The sequence below is a fragment of the Coregonus lavaretus genome (genome assembly GCF_964263955.1).
Source record: "Coregonus lavaretus genome assembly, chromosome: 7".
Taxonomy (NCBI): Eukaryota; Metazoa; Chordata; class Actinopteri; order Salmoniformes; family Salmonidae; genus Coregonus; species Coregonus lavaretus.
Window position 1 is genome coordinate 47,592,349 of NC_139994.1, and position 18,139 is coordinate 47,610,487.

Genomic DNA, 18,139 nt, shown 5'->3' on the forward strand with positions numbered 1-18,139 from the left:
ATCTGCGCTGACATTTTTAGAATAAGAACAGCTTTATTAAAATGTTGCATCACAATTAAGAATTCAACCAAACCCACTGGCAGACTTGCAGACATTAGCCTGAATCCAGATCTGTTTGTGCTGTCTTGCCAACTTATTGGAAATCATTGTCAAGCAAGACAGCACAAACAGATCTGGGATCAGGCTACGAGTCCTTACAGTACAATACATGGTACACACCCAACAGAGGAGGAATATAACTTCAGAAGTCTATATAGCTGACCCTCACAGGAAGAAAATACCAAGGAAATGACCCCCTTCATCATTATCAGTTTGACGTTTGACCTTTACCCCCTAACCTTTGTGGCTTGTTCATTGATTTTCACAGACTCAAATAGACACTGTGGATGCCCAGTGTGTGTGTGTGTGTGTGTGTGTGTGTGTGTGTGTGTGTGTGTGTGTGTGTGTGTACGCGCGTCTTTGGATTTGAGAATGTTATTTGTTTATTAATCAGGTAATTATGTTCCTAGATCCTTAGAGGTGATTTAATAAGGAGCCCTCATCAATATGACAAATGGCCAATGCTTACCTCCAAAATAATCAACAAGCTTTACCAGCCAATTAGCCCCATTATATAATTGCATCTGGACTGGACGGAGTTCTCTTTAAGTGGCGTTTAATCATTAAAATATGAATTCATAGAGTGGTAGCACAAACATATTGATCCAGCCTTCTGTTTCTATATTAGACATCATTAGAAGTTATGGGATCGTTGCAACCATAGCCTCTCATATGAATAGTATTACTATAGTATTAGTCACACTAGTATTAGTCGCTGTGTGTGTGTGTGTGTGTGTGTGTGTGTGTGTGTGTGAGTACATGTTTTACTATACTAGTGAGTACCAGAAGTCCTCAACAATAGTAAACCAACAAAAAATCAGTGAGGATATTTTGCCAGTCCTCACTTGGAAAAAGGCTATTTTAGGCTTAGGGGTAAGTTAAGGGTTAGAATTGGGGTTAGTGGTTAGGTTTAGGAGTTAGGTTTAGATTTAGGGTTAAGGTTAGGATTAAGTTTAGGGTAAGGGTTAGGGAAAATATGATTTTGAATAGTCCCCAAAAAGTCCTCACAAGTATAGTAAGACATAGCTGTGTGTTTGTGTGTGTGTGTGTGTGTGTGTGTGTGTGTGTGTGTGTGTGTGTCCTATGCCTTGCCCCAACATCCAGTTAATGGTGTGTTTGTTTTTCTACCTCCACGTCAATACAACTAACTGATGAAAGAAATCTCCAATCCCTTTCATATGTATACAACACACACATAGCCTACAGCTACACACCAACCAACAAATCAAGACCTCTTTCATGTTCTCACTGTCTATAAATGCAACAGTATGTTAATTGGATCGTGTGTGTGTGTCTCTTTTGATTTCACACACACACACAAACCTCACATTGCTTCCTTGCTGCTGCTGCTCTTTCATCCTAAGCAAGTGGCAAAATAAACTATCCTCAAACAAATCAAGCTGCCTTGGCTGGCCACACACACACACACAAGACTGCCTTTGGCTTGGCGAGCGCTGGTAATTGCTGGTGTGCTTAATAGCAGGGTTAGGCTGTGTGTGTGTGTGTGTGTGAGCGAGAGTGGGGGGAAACAAGCGTGTGTGTTCTATGAGAGAGGTGAAAACAATGAGGTAATGGAGAGATAGTACTACAATTAGGGTCCTGGAGTTTTCCCTGACCACCTAACCCTGACCAGGAAAAGCTCCTGGCCAACTAGCAATGCAAGTGTTCTCTGTGTGTAGAGAGGGCAGTGTGAAGACCTTGATAATGTGGTTTTATAACAGAGTACTGTTTACAACTCTCTCGCTAAATTGGATGCAGGAGGGACTGATAGCATCGTGGTAAATGGCTGTGCTTGGCAGTGTGTGTGTGTGATTAAAGTGTGTTTTAGTGAAGAGGGACCCAAAGTTTAAACTAATTTGGCGATGACGATGTTTCTTATGTAAATGAACAGCTGATCTGTCAGTTTTGTATTTGTATTTATTATGGATCCCCATTAGCTGCTGCCAAGGCAGAGAGAATGAGGTCTGAGCACAGACCTGGATGCTTTCTTCATCCTTCTGCTCTCACAAACAAAAAGTGGAGCAAAGCTTTTTGAGTGTTTTAGAGAATTGGGGTCTATTTCTGGGTTATATTTCTGATAGAAATTGATGCAGTCATTAATGGTCTGTCTGGGTGATTCGAAAGACTCACAGACCGTTTTTGTAGTTCATATTGGAATAGACCTTGAGAAAATGGTTATTGCCTGTGTTGCTCCAAAATTGCTTGTATGTTTGTTGTTCAATTGTATTTTTCTATAAATGGCACTGTCATATTGTAAAAACATTAAAGTTGTTATATAGGCTTCTCTCTCTCTCTCTCTCTCTCTCTCTCTCTCTCTCTCTCTCTCTCTCTCTCTCTCTCTCTCTCTCTCTCTCTCTCTCTCTCTCTCTCTCTCTCTCTCTCTCTCTCTCTCTCTCTCTCTCTCTCTCTCTCTCTGAAGGGGGGTCGTTTAGGGAGAAGTGTTGTTTCTTAAAAGGCCTTTATAGTGGCAGCAGAACAGTAATGAACCTCTCAGGACCACAAAGAGTCTGTCTCAATGTGTGTCTGGCTAACGGGGTGTGGCCCAAGACAAAGGCTGCGACCCAAATGGCACCCTACTCCCTATATAGTGCACTACATTTGACAAGAGCCCTATGGGTTCTGTTGTGCACGCTAAAGGGAATAGGGTGCCATTTGGGACGCAGCCAAAACCCTGCTGGGAAAGGATCTGAAAGTGAATGGGCTTACTGTAGGGAGAAGGGGTTAGAATGGGGGGGGGGGGGGGGGGGGGTAGAAATGGAGGGTGGGAGAGGAGAAGGGGAGAAGGGGCTGGGGGAGAAGAGGACAGGAGAAGGGGTTGGGGGAGAGAGGAGGGATGGCGGGTGGGTAGGAGAAGGGGGAGAGGGGATTGGGCTGGGGGAGAAGGAGGAGGGGAGGGGTAGAGATGGGGGGATGGAGGGTAGGTGAGGAGAATAAGGGAAGGGGTGGGGGTAGAGGTGAGGGTAGAGAGGAGGGATGGAGGGTGGTTGAGGAGAAGGGGAGGGGGTTGGGCTGGAGGGGTAGGAGGGGGTAGTAGAAGGAGGGGGTAGAGGAGGGGGTAGAATTTAGGGGAAAAGAGGGATGGAGGGTGGAGGAAGAGAGGAGGTGGGTAGAGAAGGGATGTAAGGTGGGTGAGAACAGAGGAGAAAGGGTAAGTGAGGGGATGGAGGAGATAGAGAGAATGGAGTAGGAGGGATGAGGACGTTTTTCAGAAGAGCAGAGAAAGAGAGGAGGGGTGGAGGGCGGATGAGGAGAGGATTGAGAGGCAGTGCGAAGTACAATTTCAAGCCGTCATATATCAGATTGATTCTGAGGATTTTCAAGAAAAATACCATACTTAAGACTTATACACGCTAACAGACCCCAAGAAGGATTTCTTGGAATTCTAATAACTGGGGGCCGTACTTATCAAGCATATCAGAGCAGGAGTGCTTATTTAGGGATCAGTTTAGCCTTTTAGATCACAATGAAAAGATTACATGGACCTGATCCTTGATCAGCACTCCTACTCTGAGTGAGACACTTGATACATATGGCCCTGAGTCCCTTCGAAAATGATGTCTCATTTAGTTGAGTTTAGTTTATTTGATCATTTAAAACAAGGTACACATACAAAAGTATGCACTTGATTAAGAATCATCAAGGATAACACAAAAAAGTATATTTATTTTTTCCATTGGGTTCCTCTTTCATGATAGCATTTAGCAGGTTTGGCACATGTGGCAGGATAAAAACAAACTGAAGCTAAAATGGCAGGTCAATTTGGCTATTTAGTCATATAAACACAACAACCTATACATACCATACACAAAGGAATGCTATTTGGTCATCCTCATTGGGCTAGGAGGGATTGCTCACAGAGGCACACTATCCATTAACCAGTATTTCACCTTCCTTTGAAAGCTACACAGAGTGGGAATAGTTTTAACAGACAGAGGCAGACTATTCTACTCAGAGGCTCCTGAATATAAAAAAGTACCTTTCCCTGTCAGGCTTCTGAATCTAGATACACACACACACACACACACACACACACACACACACACACACACACACACACACGTTAGCTATCCTAGCTCTAGTGTTATGTTTGTGGGAAGAAAGGGGCGAAGTAGTGGATTGACTTTTTTGGATGTGCCTCTAGATTTGACAGAGCATGGATTCGAACCAGGATCTCTAGTGGCACAGCGCCACTCGGGAGATTATGATGGGGTAGCTCTCTTTCTCTCTCACTCCCTCTCTTTTTTCCATTTCAATGCAGTTCTCAATCGAGTACATCCACTGTAGTCTCTCTGACAGATAGTTGTGTTTTTCTCAACTCCACAATGTACATCACATCAATGGAGTTGAGCGGAGACGACAGTTTACCTCTGACTACATCGAGTCGCTGTCAGTCGATACTTGTAAAAATGTCTAAACCCTTGCCATGTACCTATGTTTGTCCTCTGTAGCTGTGTGCCTTTATTTGTTTGCTGAAATCCATACTTTTTAATAAAACTTTAGTAAAATACAACCACCGACTATTTCCTCGTATCGACTGACAGCGACTGGATGCAGTTGTAGGTAAACTCCACCCACAGTCGTCTCCGCTCAACTCCACTGATGTGATGTACATATTGTGGAGTTGAGAAACCAAGCTATCAGACAGACAGACAGACATATAGGCTGAGCTATAGCGTTTCCATGATGATGTCACACACACACACAGGATGCTTGTTTAGAACTATAGCGTGACATCTTCTGTAATAACTACTGTGACTGGTCCGATCGGAATATCTGGAATATCTTCTTTTGATTAATTGGTGTCAGAAGGAGATGATGGAATTCTAGAATTCCCAGATGGAATTGTGTCACAGACTATAGTCCATTAAGATCTTATAATAGTGTTTTAATATGTTATATTTAGTGCTGCGCTGCAGTAGCTGTCTGTCTCACTGCAATACCATTGAGACGTATCCATCCCTTCTCCCTCTCTCACATCCCTTCATCCCTTCTCTCCCCTCTATGTGCCTCTGTAACCTTCAAGTGGAAAATGCTGAGAGAGCGTTAGTTACAGAAGTGATCTCTTTCCACATGGTCGCTAATAGGGAAAGGCTAAAGCATCAAGGTTGGGTTGGAGGGGGATTAGACTAGAGCGGGGGGGTATGCATGTGGGTACGCAGACCCGCGAGCAACTGCGGCCCCTCATGAAGAGTTCAGATTTTTTGTGGCCCCCACCCCCAGCAAAGTTGCCCATTCCTGAGAGAGAGAGAGAGAGAGAGAGAGAGAGAGAGAGAGAGAGAGAGAGAGAGAGAGAGAGAGAGAGAGAGAGAGAGAGAGAGAGAGAGAGAGAGAGAGAGAGAGAGAGAGAGAGAGAGAGAGAGAGAGAGAGAGAGAGAGAGAGAGAGAGAGAGAGAGAGAGAGAGAGAGAGAGAGAGAGAGAGAGAGAGAGAGAGAGAGAGAGAGAGAGAGAGAGAGAGAGAAGAGACAAGGAGAGAGAGGTTATAGAGAGAAGAGAGACAGAAGGGGGGGATAGGATAGATTAGAGGGTAGATTCCCCATGCCCTTGGTTGCCGCCAGAGATGCTCGCTCCGTCCCCAAGCTCTGACGAGGTGTCGTCTCTGAGTGCTGAGTGAACAGCTGGAGCATCGCATGTCAGTCTGCCGTCTGTATGTGCGGTATTACTGTGGCTGTGTGACCCTTATCACTGGTTGACATCTGTTCCTACGCCAGTCATATTTTATAACAAAGGGAGGAAGGGAGGTTCTTTCATTCCCACTTAGCACTGTAAAGGGATAGTTCACTCAAACTGCATTTATAATCGTTTATAAAGGATTTATAATAATTTATAATCGTTATTAAGTGTTACCAACAATGTTCCCTCTAAGCTGCGCGCATAGCCGCGCACCTTCTCCAGGACTGCCACGCAGAAGAAATGCCAGGCCACGCAGAAGAAATACAGTGAGGGAAAAAAGTATTTGATCCCCTGCTGATTTTGTACCTTTGCCCACTGACAAAGACATTATCAGTCTATAATTTTAATGGTAGGGTTATTTGAACAGAGAGAGACAGAATAACAACCAGAAAATCCAGAAAAACACGTAAAAAAATTTAGAAATTTATTTGCATTTTAATGAGGGAAATAAGTATTTGACCCCCTCTCAATCAGAAAGATTTCTGGCTCCCAGGTGTCTTTTATACAGGTAACGAGCTGAGATTAGGAGCACACTCTTAAAGGGAGTGCTCCTAATCTCTGTTTGTTACCTGTATAAAAAGACACCTGTCCACAGAAGCAATCAATCAATCAGATTCCAAACTCTCCACCATGGCCAAGACCAAAGAGCTCTCCAAGGGACAAGATTCTAGACCTACACAAGGCTGGATCGGGCTACAAGACTATTGCCAAGCAACTTGGTGAGAAGGTGACAACAGTTGGTGCGATTATTCGCAAATGGAAGAAACACAAAATAACTGTCAATCTCCCTCGGCCTGGGGCTCCATGCAAGATCTCACCTCGTGGAGTTGCAATGATCATGAGAACGGTGAGGAATCAGCCCAGAACTACACGGGAGGATCTTGTCAATGATCTCAAGGCAGCTGGGACCATAGTCACCAATAAAACAATTGGTAACACATTACACTGTGAAGGACTGAAATCCTGCAGCGCCCGCAAGGTCCCCCTGCTCAAGAAAGCACATATACATGCCCGTCTGAAGTTTGCCAATGAACATCTGAATGATTCAGAGGAGAACTGGGTGAAAGTGTTGTGGTCAGATGAGACCAAAATCGAGCTCTTTGGCATCAACTCAACTCGCCGTGTTTGGAGGAGGAGGAATGCTGCCTATGACCCCAAGAACACCATCCCCACCATCAAACATGGAGGTGCAAACATTATGCTTTGGGGGTGTTTTTCTGCTAAGGTGACAGGACAACTTCACCGCATCAAAGGGACGATGGACGGGGCCATGTACCGTCAAATCTTGGGTGAGAACCTCCTTCCCTTCCCTTGAAAATGGGTAGTGGATGGGTATTCCAGCATGACAATGACCCAAAACACACGGCCAAGGCAACAAAGGAGTGGCTCAAGAAGAAGCACATTAAGGTCCTGGAGTGGCCTAGCCAGTCTCCAGACCTTAATCCCATAGAAAATCTGTGGAGGGAGCTGAAGGTTCGAGTTGTCAAACGTCAGCCTCGAAACCTTAATGACTTGGAGAAGATCTGCAAAGAGGTGTGGGACAAAATCCCTCCTGAGATGTGTGCAAACCTGGTGGCCAACTACAAGAAACGTCTGACCTCTGTGATTGCCAACAAGGGTTTTGCCACCAAGTACTAAGTCATGTTTTGCAGAGGGGTCAAATACTTATTTCCCTCATTAAAATGCAAATCAATTTATAACACTTGACATGCATTTTTCTGGATTCTTTTGTTGTTATTCTGTCTCTCACTGTTCAAATAAACCTACCATTAAAATTATAGACTGATCATTTCTTTGTCATTGGGCAAACGTACAAAATCAGCAGGGGATCAAATACTTTTTTCCCTCACTGTAGGCTACTGTAGGCTTCATAATAGATATCAAAAGCTATTTCCATGTGAAAATGTTATGGGATTTGCTCCATTGGTTTTGTTGGTAGGCCTACATTATGCTCAAATTGCCACAATAGCCTATTGGCTACTGTCTAAAACGGTAAGGGTACAGCCTCAGTGTTCACTGCAAACACGTGCCAGAAGTTGCACAAAATTCTCACAACGTTCAAGTTTCCGTTCACAAGACCTAAAATATGCTCAGTGCCCCAAAGAATTAGAGGGAACATTGGTTACCAACATATTTGTTTCCTAACTTTGTGGGAAATAACAGTGTGGAGGTAAATCTAATCTAAATCATAGTCCTGTTACTTCATCCTGAACTGACCAGTTTGATAATACGTTTGTGGGTCTTGTGTCCACTAGATAACCTAGTAAGGGAGGTCTATGACAGAATTTAATCTACGGTTGTATAGGGTCAAAGGTTAGGGGTCAACGTATGAAGTCATGACAAGACGCCGTCAGCATAGACTATAAGCATCTGCCATTTGGCCAGAGGGAGTTGAGAGTTAGCTAGCGTGAAGGTCTGCTCATTACTTCATTAAGACTAGCCTCAAATAACTTTTGTGTTGGTCACGCAAGATGAGTGTTGTTCGTTTCACAGCGTTTGACGTACTTTGACTTCACTTCCTGACAATGATTGGTGTAGAATTATTGTAAAATAAAAAAGATGGTCAGAGAAATAAAAAGGGAGAGAGAGAAAAGATAGAGGGAGGGAGAGAAAGAGGAAAGGAAAGAAAAGATAGACAGAGCGAAGCAACAGAGAAATGAAGAGAAACTGACAGATTGAATTCCTTCCCGTCACTGAAATGACTGTGACGGTAGTGAAACAGTGATGTAGACAGCTCTAATGTGGACAAATAACTCTCTGCCCTCCTTTCTCTAAAACTAAACTGATCACATAATGGATGGCAGGGCTTTATTCACGACTCTGTAACAAAAGAGATTGGCACAAAATCTTTTTGAGGTCAAAACACAGAGACAGAGACACACTCTGGCCACACTAGAAAGGAGCCGTGTTTAATTAAAAAGGCCTGATTGGGTTTCACAACGATCGCCACAGCTATGACAGCACAGGAGGCTAACACCTGACACCCACTACACGACCATGATTTAGTTGTAGTAGTCTGTGTGTGTGTGTGTGTGTGTATGTGTGTGCGTGACCAGAGTCTGGGGCTCACCAACAGAGAGCCACTTAAATCCCTTTCTTATTAACTCTCCATGACACCTGATCCACCACGCAGGGAGGCTCACTCATAGACACACACCACACAGACACACACTCACTGCTTCAAACCACGGCTCATCTTACCGCTGCAAAATGGTGTGTGCGTGTGCATGTGCGCGCGTGTGTGTGCGCCTCTGGTCCCTTTGTCTCTGCTGTTATCTGGGCGACATCTCATCAGCCTGGTTCTACCCTGTCTGTCTGTCTGTCTGTGGAACTAAATGAAACATCTGTCTGGGTAAGTACACTAGTGATCTTCAATGGAGGTCAATGGGGCCATATTATAGCTATATAGCAGTCTGCTAGTGCTATATTCTGGACATACAGTACATAGTATGGGCAACGTAGCTCTAGTGGTGGAATGAGCAGCCAATTTGGGAATTCAGGGCACATGGGTTAACACCCCCTACACTAGCGACAAGTGCCATGGGATCTTTAGTGACCACAGTGGGTCAAGACCTCGGTTTAACTTCCCATCCGAAGGACAGTCTGAGCTTGGAGTAGACTAGAGCTGTCTTTCTCAACCCTGGCCCTGGGGACCCAAAGGGATGTTCATTTCCGTTTTTTGCCCTAGCACCACCAACACACTTGATTCAACTAATCAACTCATTATCAAGCCTTCGATTAGAATCAGGTGTGTTAGATGCTAGGGCAAAAACAAAAATGTGCGCCCCTTTGGGTCCCCAGGACCAGGATTGAGAACCGCTGGACAGAGAAAGTAGTTTAAATGTGGTTACAATGTCGGTAAGTAACCCGACCTGACGTGCTGAGGAACGGGATAGTGTAATCAAGAGAAGACATTGGCAGAAGCCATTATTATGCAGGAGGAGAGGAGAGGAGGTTGGCTTGGAATCTTGAGGCGAGGTGACATAGGCAACCTGGAAGCTGTCACTGTGTACCACTCTCACTCATTATATTCCATTGATTTAGAACATGTTCTAATGTTCTATGTTTTTATTCTATTCTACCAACAGGGTCTACTTACAGTAATGTACGCATCTTGATGAGTCCTAAGAGGAATGTGCTAATGGATACACAGTATTCTAGCTAGGTACATCCAGTCCACTGCCTATTATGAATATTCAAAGAGGATAATAAGAAGAACCCGATGCGGCCACTATCATTAAAATGTGACAAAAGCCAAGTCACTATACACGCTCTTGCTAATGAATGCGGCCAATTATATGTTAAATAAATCTCCCTCTTTCTCTCCTTTGGTTTTGCATATATGTATAATAACATCTTCTTTCCCGTTCTCTCTCTCTCCCTTTCTCACCCTTGTATCTCTGCCTCTCACTCTCCTTTTTCTCTCCCTCCGTCTCCCTCAGTGACGTGGCGGATCATGTCTCAGAAGAAGATATTTCTGGTCTTTGTGGCGATCAGTACCGTCAGTCTACTGCTGCACCATGGGGTCCATTTCAGCTGGTGAGACACCCACGCACCCACACACAGAATTTGTAATAGGAAATAATCACTGCCACCTGCTCAGGTTAGCATAGGGCTAAATGTGGCAGGTTATGTAATGGGAACAGCTAACATGTAGCGCCAAGGATTTTAATTGGCTGATGTGCACTTAGACTTTTCTAATGTTTGCAAGTATTTGGCCCGCCTTGTTTCACAGAATACAATAATAATCACTGTCACAGTCCATGTACCTCCAGTCTGGCATCAATCACTATCAACAGATATGAGTTTAATCCATAACATACAGCATCGAGTCTAGTGACCATCAACCCACACCCAATCATGTGTATTAAAGACAGGGAAAATATATAATTATGCTAACCATTGTGTTAATCAGTCAAAACTGAATAGGAACTTTATTCACCTTAAAGTTCCTAATTTCACAGAGATTGAGCAGCAAATCGCGTATTAAAAGCCCCTCCCCCCTCTATTTTTCTCATCCAGGACGATGGAAGCCTTTCATCTCGGCTGTCCGTCACTGCGCACCCACCTGTCCTCCTCTCTCAAGCCCAAACACACCAACGTGGCCTTCCTCAAGACGCACAAGACGGCCAGCACCACCATGCAGAATCTGCTCTTCCGCTTTGCCGAGCGCAACAACCTGACCGTGGCGCTCCCTGTGCAGGCCTGCGGACACCAGTTCTGCTACCCGCGCACCTTCAACGCCCACCTCGTCCACCCACACACCCTGCCACCCAACGTGGTCACCAGCCACATGCGCTTCAACCGTGCCGAGATGCAGCACCTCATGCCTAACGATACCATCTACGTGACCATACTTCGAGAACCAGGGTCCATGTTTGAATCGTTGTTCAGTTACTATAACCAGTACTGTCAGAGTTTTAAGAGAGTTCCCAACGGGTCGCTGGAGGCGTTTCTGAATGAGCCATGGCGGTACTACCGTCCGGACGAAAAGGACTCCATGTACGCCCGTAACACGCTGACCTTTGACCTCGGTGGGGACAAGGACCGTCCGGCGGCAGACGTAGCTGTGTACGCCCGGGCCTTTGTGGCCGAGACGGAACGTGTCTTCTCCCTGGTGATGATCGCCGAGTACTTTGACGAGTCGCTGGTCCTCCTCCGTCACCTCTTATCCTGGGATCTGGACGACGTGCTCTACGTCAAGCTCAACATGCGGATGTCCGGCTCCAAGCACAGCCTCTCGCCTGGCCTCCCCGCCAAGATCCGCGCCTGGAATGCCTTGGACGCACGCCTCTACGATCACTTCAACGCCTCCCTGTGGCGCCAGCTGACTGCCCTCGGCCCGGCGTGCGTGGCCAGGGAGGTGCGGCTGCTCCGCAGGGCCCAGGAGAGGTTGGTGAGAGGCTGCTTCGGCGGACGGCTCCCCCAGCTCCGCTCGGCCGCCCAGATCAAGAACAAGGAGCTGCGGCCGTGGCAGCCCAGCGCAAAGGTGGACATCGTGGGCTACGACCTGCCGACCAACACCAACGCCACACGGCCCGGAAGCCTGGCCCATGAGCTGTGTCTGAAGCTCATCATGCCAGAGGTCCAGTACACCAGGGTCCTGCTTCGATCACAGTCACTACGCTACCGACGCAGCTACCCACTCCGCTCCCCTCAGCCCCAGCCGCAGCAGCCCATACGGTCGGTCCTGCCACGCCACCAACAGGTGGGGATACAGCAGATGCACCGGGAGGCCCTTCCTCCAGGACCTGGTCCTGCCTCTGGCCTCACAGCCACCCCTAGACCTGCAGGGACCCAGAGCAGGGCCACCAGGGTGGGGCTAAGGTCCTCGGGCCCCCAGAGGCAGACGCCATAACTTAAGACTGCAGCCCCAGCCTTGAATATAGACTGAATACAGACAGACTAAATACAGGCAGACAGACTGTCCTCCAGACTTCAGCCATTTGTCCCCAGGGACTGTATCGGGGGCTCTGGAGGAGAGACAGAGGGGGAAGGACACGCCCAGATTGGGGCTGGAGATTGGGGTAGGACCACAGCAATATGGGCATAGGCAGAGAACTCCCATTTATTACCAACTCTGTATGGGACAATAAAGAACTGTTACTCTCGCTTTCTCTCTCTGTCTCGCTCTAATGCCATCCTCCACCTCCCAAGCCTTGAGAAGGTCATGATGCTGACAGTGAGAGAGGGTCACCGCTCCGGGTCTGTGTGCTCTGAGCATCCAACCCTCTAAGCCTTCTCTAGAGAGGAAAACCATCCAGTTCTGGGCCTCTCACCCAATGACTCTCCCCACTCCCACTGTGGGAACTAGGCCCCAGGACAGAGGTTAAATGTCAAAGGTTAGGGCAGGGGTCAGTCTAAGGACCGCTGGCTTATCTCCCTGCCGGCCTATCCCCCAACCATGCCTATACCCTAACCCCCCTCCCCACCACACACACGCTCTCAGCCCTACACCAACTCTCTCCCTCCAGCCCAACCTGCTTTAGAACAACTCTCTATGCTTCTCCAACCCAGCTCATCTCTCTCCCCTCCACCAGCAACTGAACTAGACCATGGCAGCTGCTGCTGACAAATGTGATCTTTTTAAATATGGGAATTTGTGTGTGTGTGAAAGTGTTTTTCCTATGCGTTTCGTTTATCTGGGGTGTTATCGCAATAAAGTTATCTTGGTCAAGTCTTATGTAAAGGTAGGGATCTTATAACCACCCACACACACACTGGACTCAACCCGTCGTTAGTGATGCAAGCCTGCTAAAAGACATGATGAGCGAGAGCTATAGTGTTTGAATATTTAATTATGTAATCTTAATGAGGCTCTCTTTGGACAGACCCTCCACTTGGGTTACACAGCGAAACACACACACACACACACACACACACACACACACACAGAAGTGTGGACCATGCCAAAGTAGCTTACTTATCAGAAGCAAAGCAGAGGGAGGAAATAACTACAGTACTGGGGGAAAGCAGTAGAAGAAGAAAGTCTGGGTCCTGTTCATTTGGACACACTGCGGAAAACTTTTAAAAACATTTTGCAACAGAATACGAAAAATACGTGTTTCTTCTCCGACAACTCCATGTAGTATTCCCTTCCTGTTTCAGTCCTTGGTCTCCCATTTGGTGCCTAATGAACACAGCCCTGGTGAGGTGGTTGTCATGGAGGTTGTTTTTCGCCTCTCGTTTCATTATGTGGTCAATTTTTTATGCAGTTGGTTGTTCATGTTTAATGTGTTAAGTATGTTTTACTCTAATTATTATTATTTATTAATTTTAGTCATTTAGCAGACAACCTAAATGGTATGGTATGAACCGACCGGGGAGCCCTCGAAGGTGTGTGTGTGTGTGTGTGTGTGTGTTTCTAAGTATATATTATTTATTCTCATCATTGGAAAAACAGTCTGTTTTTGTTTACCTTCAATGTATATTTACGATTTTGGAACAGAACATTGTATTGTGGACCAAACCACTTATGGCAATACACACTGTACTGTACATGGCATGTTCTGATGAATAAAATATACATTTTCTACATAGGCCAACCACAAAAGCCACTCAGACAGCACCAAGTGTACTCACTTAAGCATTCATTTTATTGTGTTTTAAGTGCTTCGTAATGCTCTAGATTGCATCCCAAATGGCACCATATTCCCTACATAGTGCATTATTTGTAGTACACTATGTAGGGAATAGGGTGCCATTTGGGACCCAAACCTAGTCTAGTGGAAAGAGGACAGTGTAGAAAGATAACTTTCAGAAGGGCCCTTGACCCTGTGAAATCCTCCATGTTCGACTGCTGTTAATTTTTTAAGTGCTCTTTGATTGTACTCTATTTTTCATCCCAAATGTCACCCTTTTGACCAGAGCCATATGGGCGCTGGTCAAAAGTAGTGCACTAAATAGGGAATAGGTTGCCATTTGTGACACAGAGTACCAAATCTAGGCTGGTTTTTCGGTTTTGAGAGAAATAACCAGCACAGAATGGTGGTTGTGTCATCCACAAGTCAATGATAGCCAGCATTTTTAGGAATGCTAGAATTAAGCAATAAGGCACGGGGGGGGCGGGGTATATGACCAATAAACCACGGCTAAGGGCTGTTCTTACGCATGACTCAACACAGAGTGCCTGGATACAGCACTTAGCCGTGGTATATTGGCCATATACCACAAACCCCGAGGTGCCTTATTGCTATTATAAACTGGTTACCAACGTAATTAGAGCAGTAGAAATACATGTTTTGTCATACCCGTGGTATACGGTCTGATGTTCCACGGCTGTCAGCCAATCAGCATTCAGGGCTCGAACCACCTAGTTTAGAATAGTTGTTTAATGTTTTACTATTTCATCTCATCACTTTGTCAAATTCTCAGTTAGAACAACGTGGAACAAAAGTGTTCTTTTAGAATGAACCGTATTCTGTTTTTAGTGTCTTTCTCAACAAATTCTGTGTCTTTGTTAAGAGAACGTGTCAATGTGACACAAAATGATGCGCTTGATCTTTTTTCCGTGACTATATTTCCAATGACATTGTCTCTCTTTCCATGGCATTAATTCATTCTCAAATGATATTTATTGATGTATTTGAACTGAAAGGGGTCTTTCTGTTTTTGACTGGGGGGGCTCTAATCATACAGAAGTAAGGTGAAGTTGCCCTAAACTGGGGACAGTTTAGCATTTTCTCTGCTAATGGTTAAGGTTAGGATTGGGGAGAGGGAGCTGATCCTAGATCTGTACCTAGGGGAAACTTCACCTAGATCATACAGCTAGAGACAATCAGAGCTAGACGTCCCAAAGCTTTGTACTGAGGGATGAAGGGGGGGGGGGGAAAGCAACCCTTAAAAGTTAAATGATTCAAATCAATGTTTGTTGTCATTTTTCATTTTACATGGGGTAACGGTTTTTAATTACTTGAATTAATAAGCCATTATAAATGGTTATACATTGTTTAGAAATACTTTTACATGTTTAGAAATGGTTATAAATGCAAAAATTTGCATTAATAATAGTATACACAAGTTATAGTTTTGTAAGACTTATTCATGAAAGGTATTACATGCAAATACAAATGTACATCATCAAGAAGACACATATGAATACAAGTCTCAAGCTGCCACGAAGCCGCCTAAAATGCTAAATACACCCCCAAATCACATCCAACTTCCTTTAGAAAAACAACAACAAAGATCTTTCTTCTTTTCAAAGGGAAAAACAGATGCAAATCAATGTGTTTGATATTTACTATGATTACAGCAATCAGCTGTCCTCTTGCCAATGTCTTATTATTACCGCTGTTGTTGCCATGGTGTTATCACTAGCTGGGGTGGCTGAAGTGGAGAAAGCTGTGTGTGTGTCTCCCTGGCTGACTGCACTGCTCAGATCTGTGTCACTTCAAACGGACGACAAAGCCACTCTCTTCCAGAGCTCTAATGAGACGCTAATTGAAAGGAGCTGGTGAAAACCCAATCTGCATCCCAAATGGCATTTGGAACGCAGACACAACCTCATTCAACCGCCTCCCTGATCAAGACATACAGTCAGTTCCATCATTATTGGCACCCTTGATAAAGATGAGCAAAAAATACTTTATAAAATAAATAATTCAAATACTGAGCTACAGTGCATTCAGAAAGTATTCAGATCCCTTCCCCTTTTCCACATTTTGTTACGTTACAGCCTTATTCTAAAATGGATTAAATTAAAAATTTTCTTCATCAATCTATACATTTTTGCAAATGTATTAAAAATAAAAAGCAGAAATACCTTATTTATATAAGTATTCAGACCTTTTGCTATGAGACTCGAAATTGAGCTCAGGTGCATCCTGTTTCCATTGATCATCCTTGAGATGTTTCTACCACTTGATTGGAGTCCACCTGTGGTAAATTCAATTGATTGAATGATGACATGATTTGGAAAGGCACACACCTGTCTATATAAGGTCCCACAGTTGACAGTGCAAAAACCAAGCCACAAGGTCTAAGGAATTGTCCGTAGAGCTCCGAGACAGGATTGTGTCGAGGCACAGATCTGGGGACAAGCATTTCGCTACACCCACAATAACATCTGCTAAACACGTGTATGTGACAAATAAAATGTGATTTGATTTGGAAAGGTAACAAAAAATGTCTGCAGCATTGAAGGTCGCCAAGAACACAGTGGCCTCCATCATTCTTAAATGGAAGAAGTTTGGAACCACCAAGACTCTTCCTAGAGCTGGCCGCCCGGCCAAACTGAGAAAACCCGAGCCGACTAGGTGAAAAATCTGTCGATGTGCCCTTGAGCAAGGCACTTAACCCTAATCGCTCCTGTAAGTCGCTCTGGATAAGAGCGTCTGCTAAATGACTAAAATGTAAAATGTAAATGTAAAACGGGGGAGAAGTGCCTTGGTCAGGGAGGCGACCAAGAACCTGATGGTCACTCTGACGGAGCTCCAGAGTTCGTCTGTGGAGATGGGAGAACCTTCCAGAAGGACAACCATCTCTGCAGCACTCCACCAATCAGGCCTTTATGGTAGTGCCAGACGGAAGCCACTCCTCAGTAAAAGGCACGACAGCCTGCTTGGAGTTTGCCAAAAGGCACCTATAAGGACTCAGACCATGAGAAACAAGATTCTCTGGTCTGATGAAACCAAGATTGAACTATTTCGCCTGAATGCCAAGTGTCACGTCTGGAGGAAACCAGGCACCAACCCTACGGTGAAGCATGGTGGTGGCAGCATCTTGCTGTGGGGATGTTTTTCAGCGGCAGGGACTGGGAGACAAGTCAGGAGGGAAAGATGAACGGAGCAAAGTACAGAGAGATCCTTGATGAAAACCTGCTCCAGAGCACTCAGGACCTCAGACTGGGGCGAAGGTTCACCTTCCAACAGGACAACGACCCTAAGCACACAGCCAAGACAACGCAGGAGAGGCTTTGGGACAAGTCTCTGAATGTCCTTGAGTGGCACAGCCAGAGCCCGGACTTGAACCCGATCGAACATCTCTGGAGAGACCTGAAAATAGCTGTGCAGCGACGCTCCCCATCCAACCTGACAGAGCTTGAGAGGATCTGCTGAGAAAAATGGGAGAAACTCCTCAAATACAGGTGTGCCAAGCTTGTAGCGTCATTCCCAAGAAGAATGGTGGTCCTCTGTAGCTCAGCTGGTAGAGCACGGCGCTTGTAACGCCAAGGTAGTGGGTTCGATCCCCGGGACCACCCATACACAAAAAAAAAAAAATGTTATTTATATTTGAGTAGCATAAAGATGAGTTAATCAATCAATGTACATGCAAAAACATAGATATTGAAAAACAATTCTAAAAATCAACCTGCAATAGAGCACGCTGATAAATATAATGATGGGCATGGTTTTGGTTCAACTCTGGTTATTAACACCAACACTGGAGTTATTTTACACCACTGAGTGTTAATTTAACTATTGAATCAACACTAGAAATGTTAGACTGAAAAATCACTGGACAATTTGCTGTGTGCTATGAAAGGGACACATCTGAAGGCTTCCACACATTTCAAGAACCTTTTAGAATTCTGAAGATGCCACGTCAAGAACTCCACACAACTTTTAAGTGTACCTGATAATGTTATTTTTCTCTCCACTGAACACTTCAGTTTACCAGAGGTGCAGTTTTGAGTGCTGGCTCTGGATAACTCTCTCGCTCTCTTTTTCTCTCTCTCGCTCTCTCTTTTTCTGCCGGTGGTGGGTGGTCGTGATGGGTTATCCGTCAGACCTGGGTTCAAACACTATTAGTTTCCTTTCAAATACTTGACCTGTGCTCGATTGAGCTTGTATGGCCGCCATAAAAACAATGGAATTGTCCCAGAAGTGCAGACCCCAAACCCTGTCGCCCATCTGGCACTCCAGGCAT

At 45.1% G+C, this 18,139-nt stretch overlaps 1 protein-coding gene across 1 annotated transcript; it reads left to right on the plus strand.

Annotated features, from left to right (window-relative positions):
- Positions 1 to 10,226: 10,226 nt before the first annotated feature.
- gal3st3 (galactose-3-O-sulfotransferase 3) lies at positions 10,227 to 12,128 on the plus strand (the record flags this gene model as incomplete). The annotated part of the gene is made up of 2 exons (XM_084164922.1): positions 10,227 to 10,309; positions 10,793 to 12,128. 2 exons carry the CDS (start codon positions 10,227 to 10,229, stop codon positions 12,126 to 12,128), a joined length of 1,419 nt encoding a protein of 472 aa, XP_084021048.1.
- Positions 12,129 to 18,139: the final 6,011 nt, after the last annotated feature.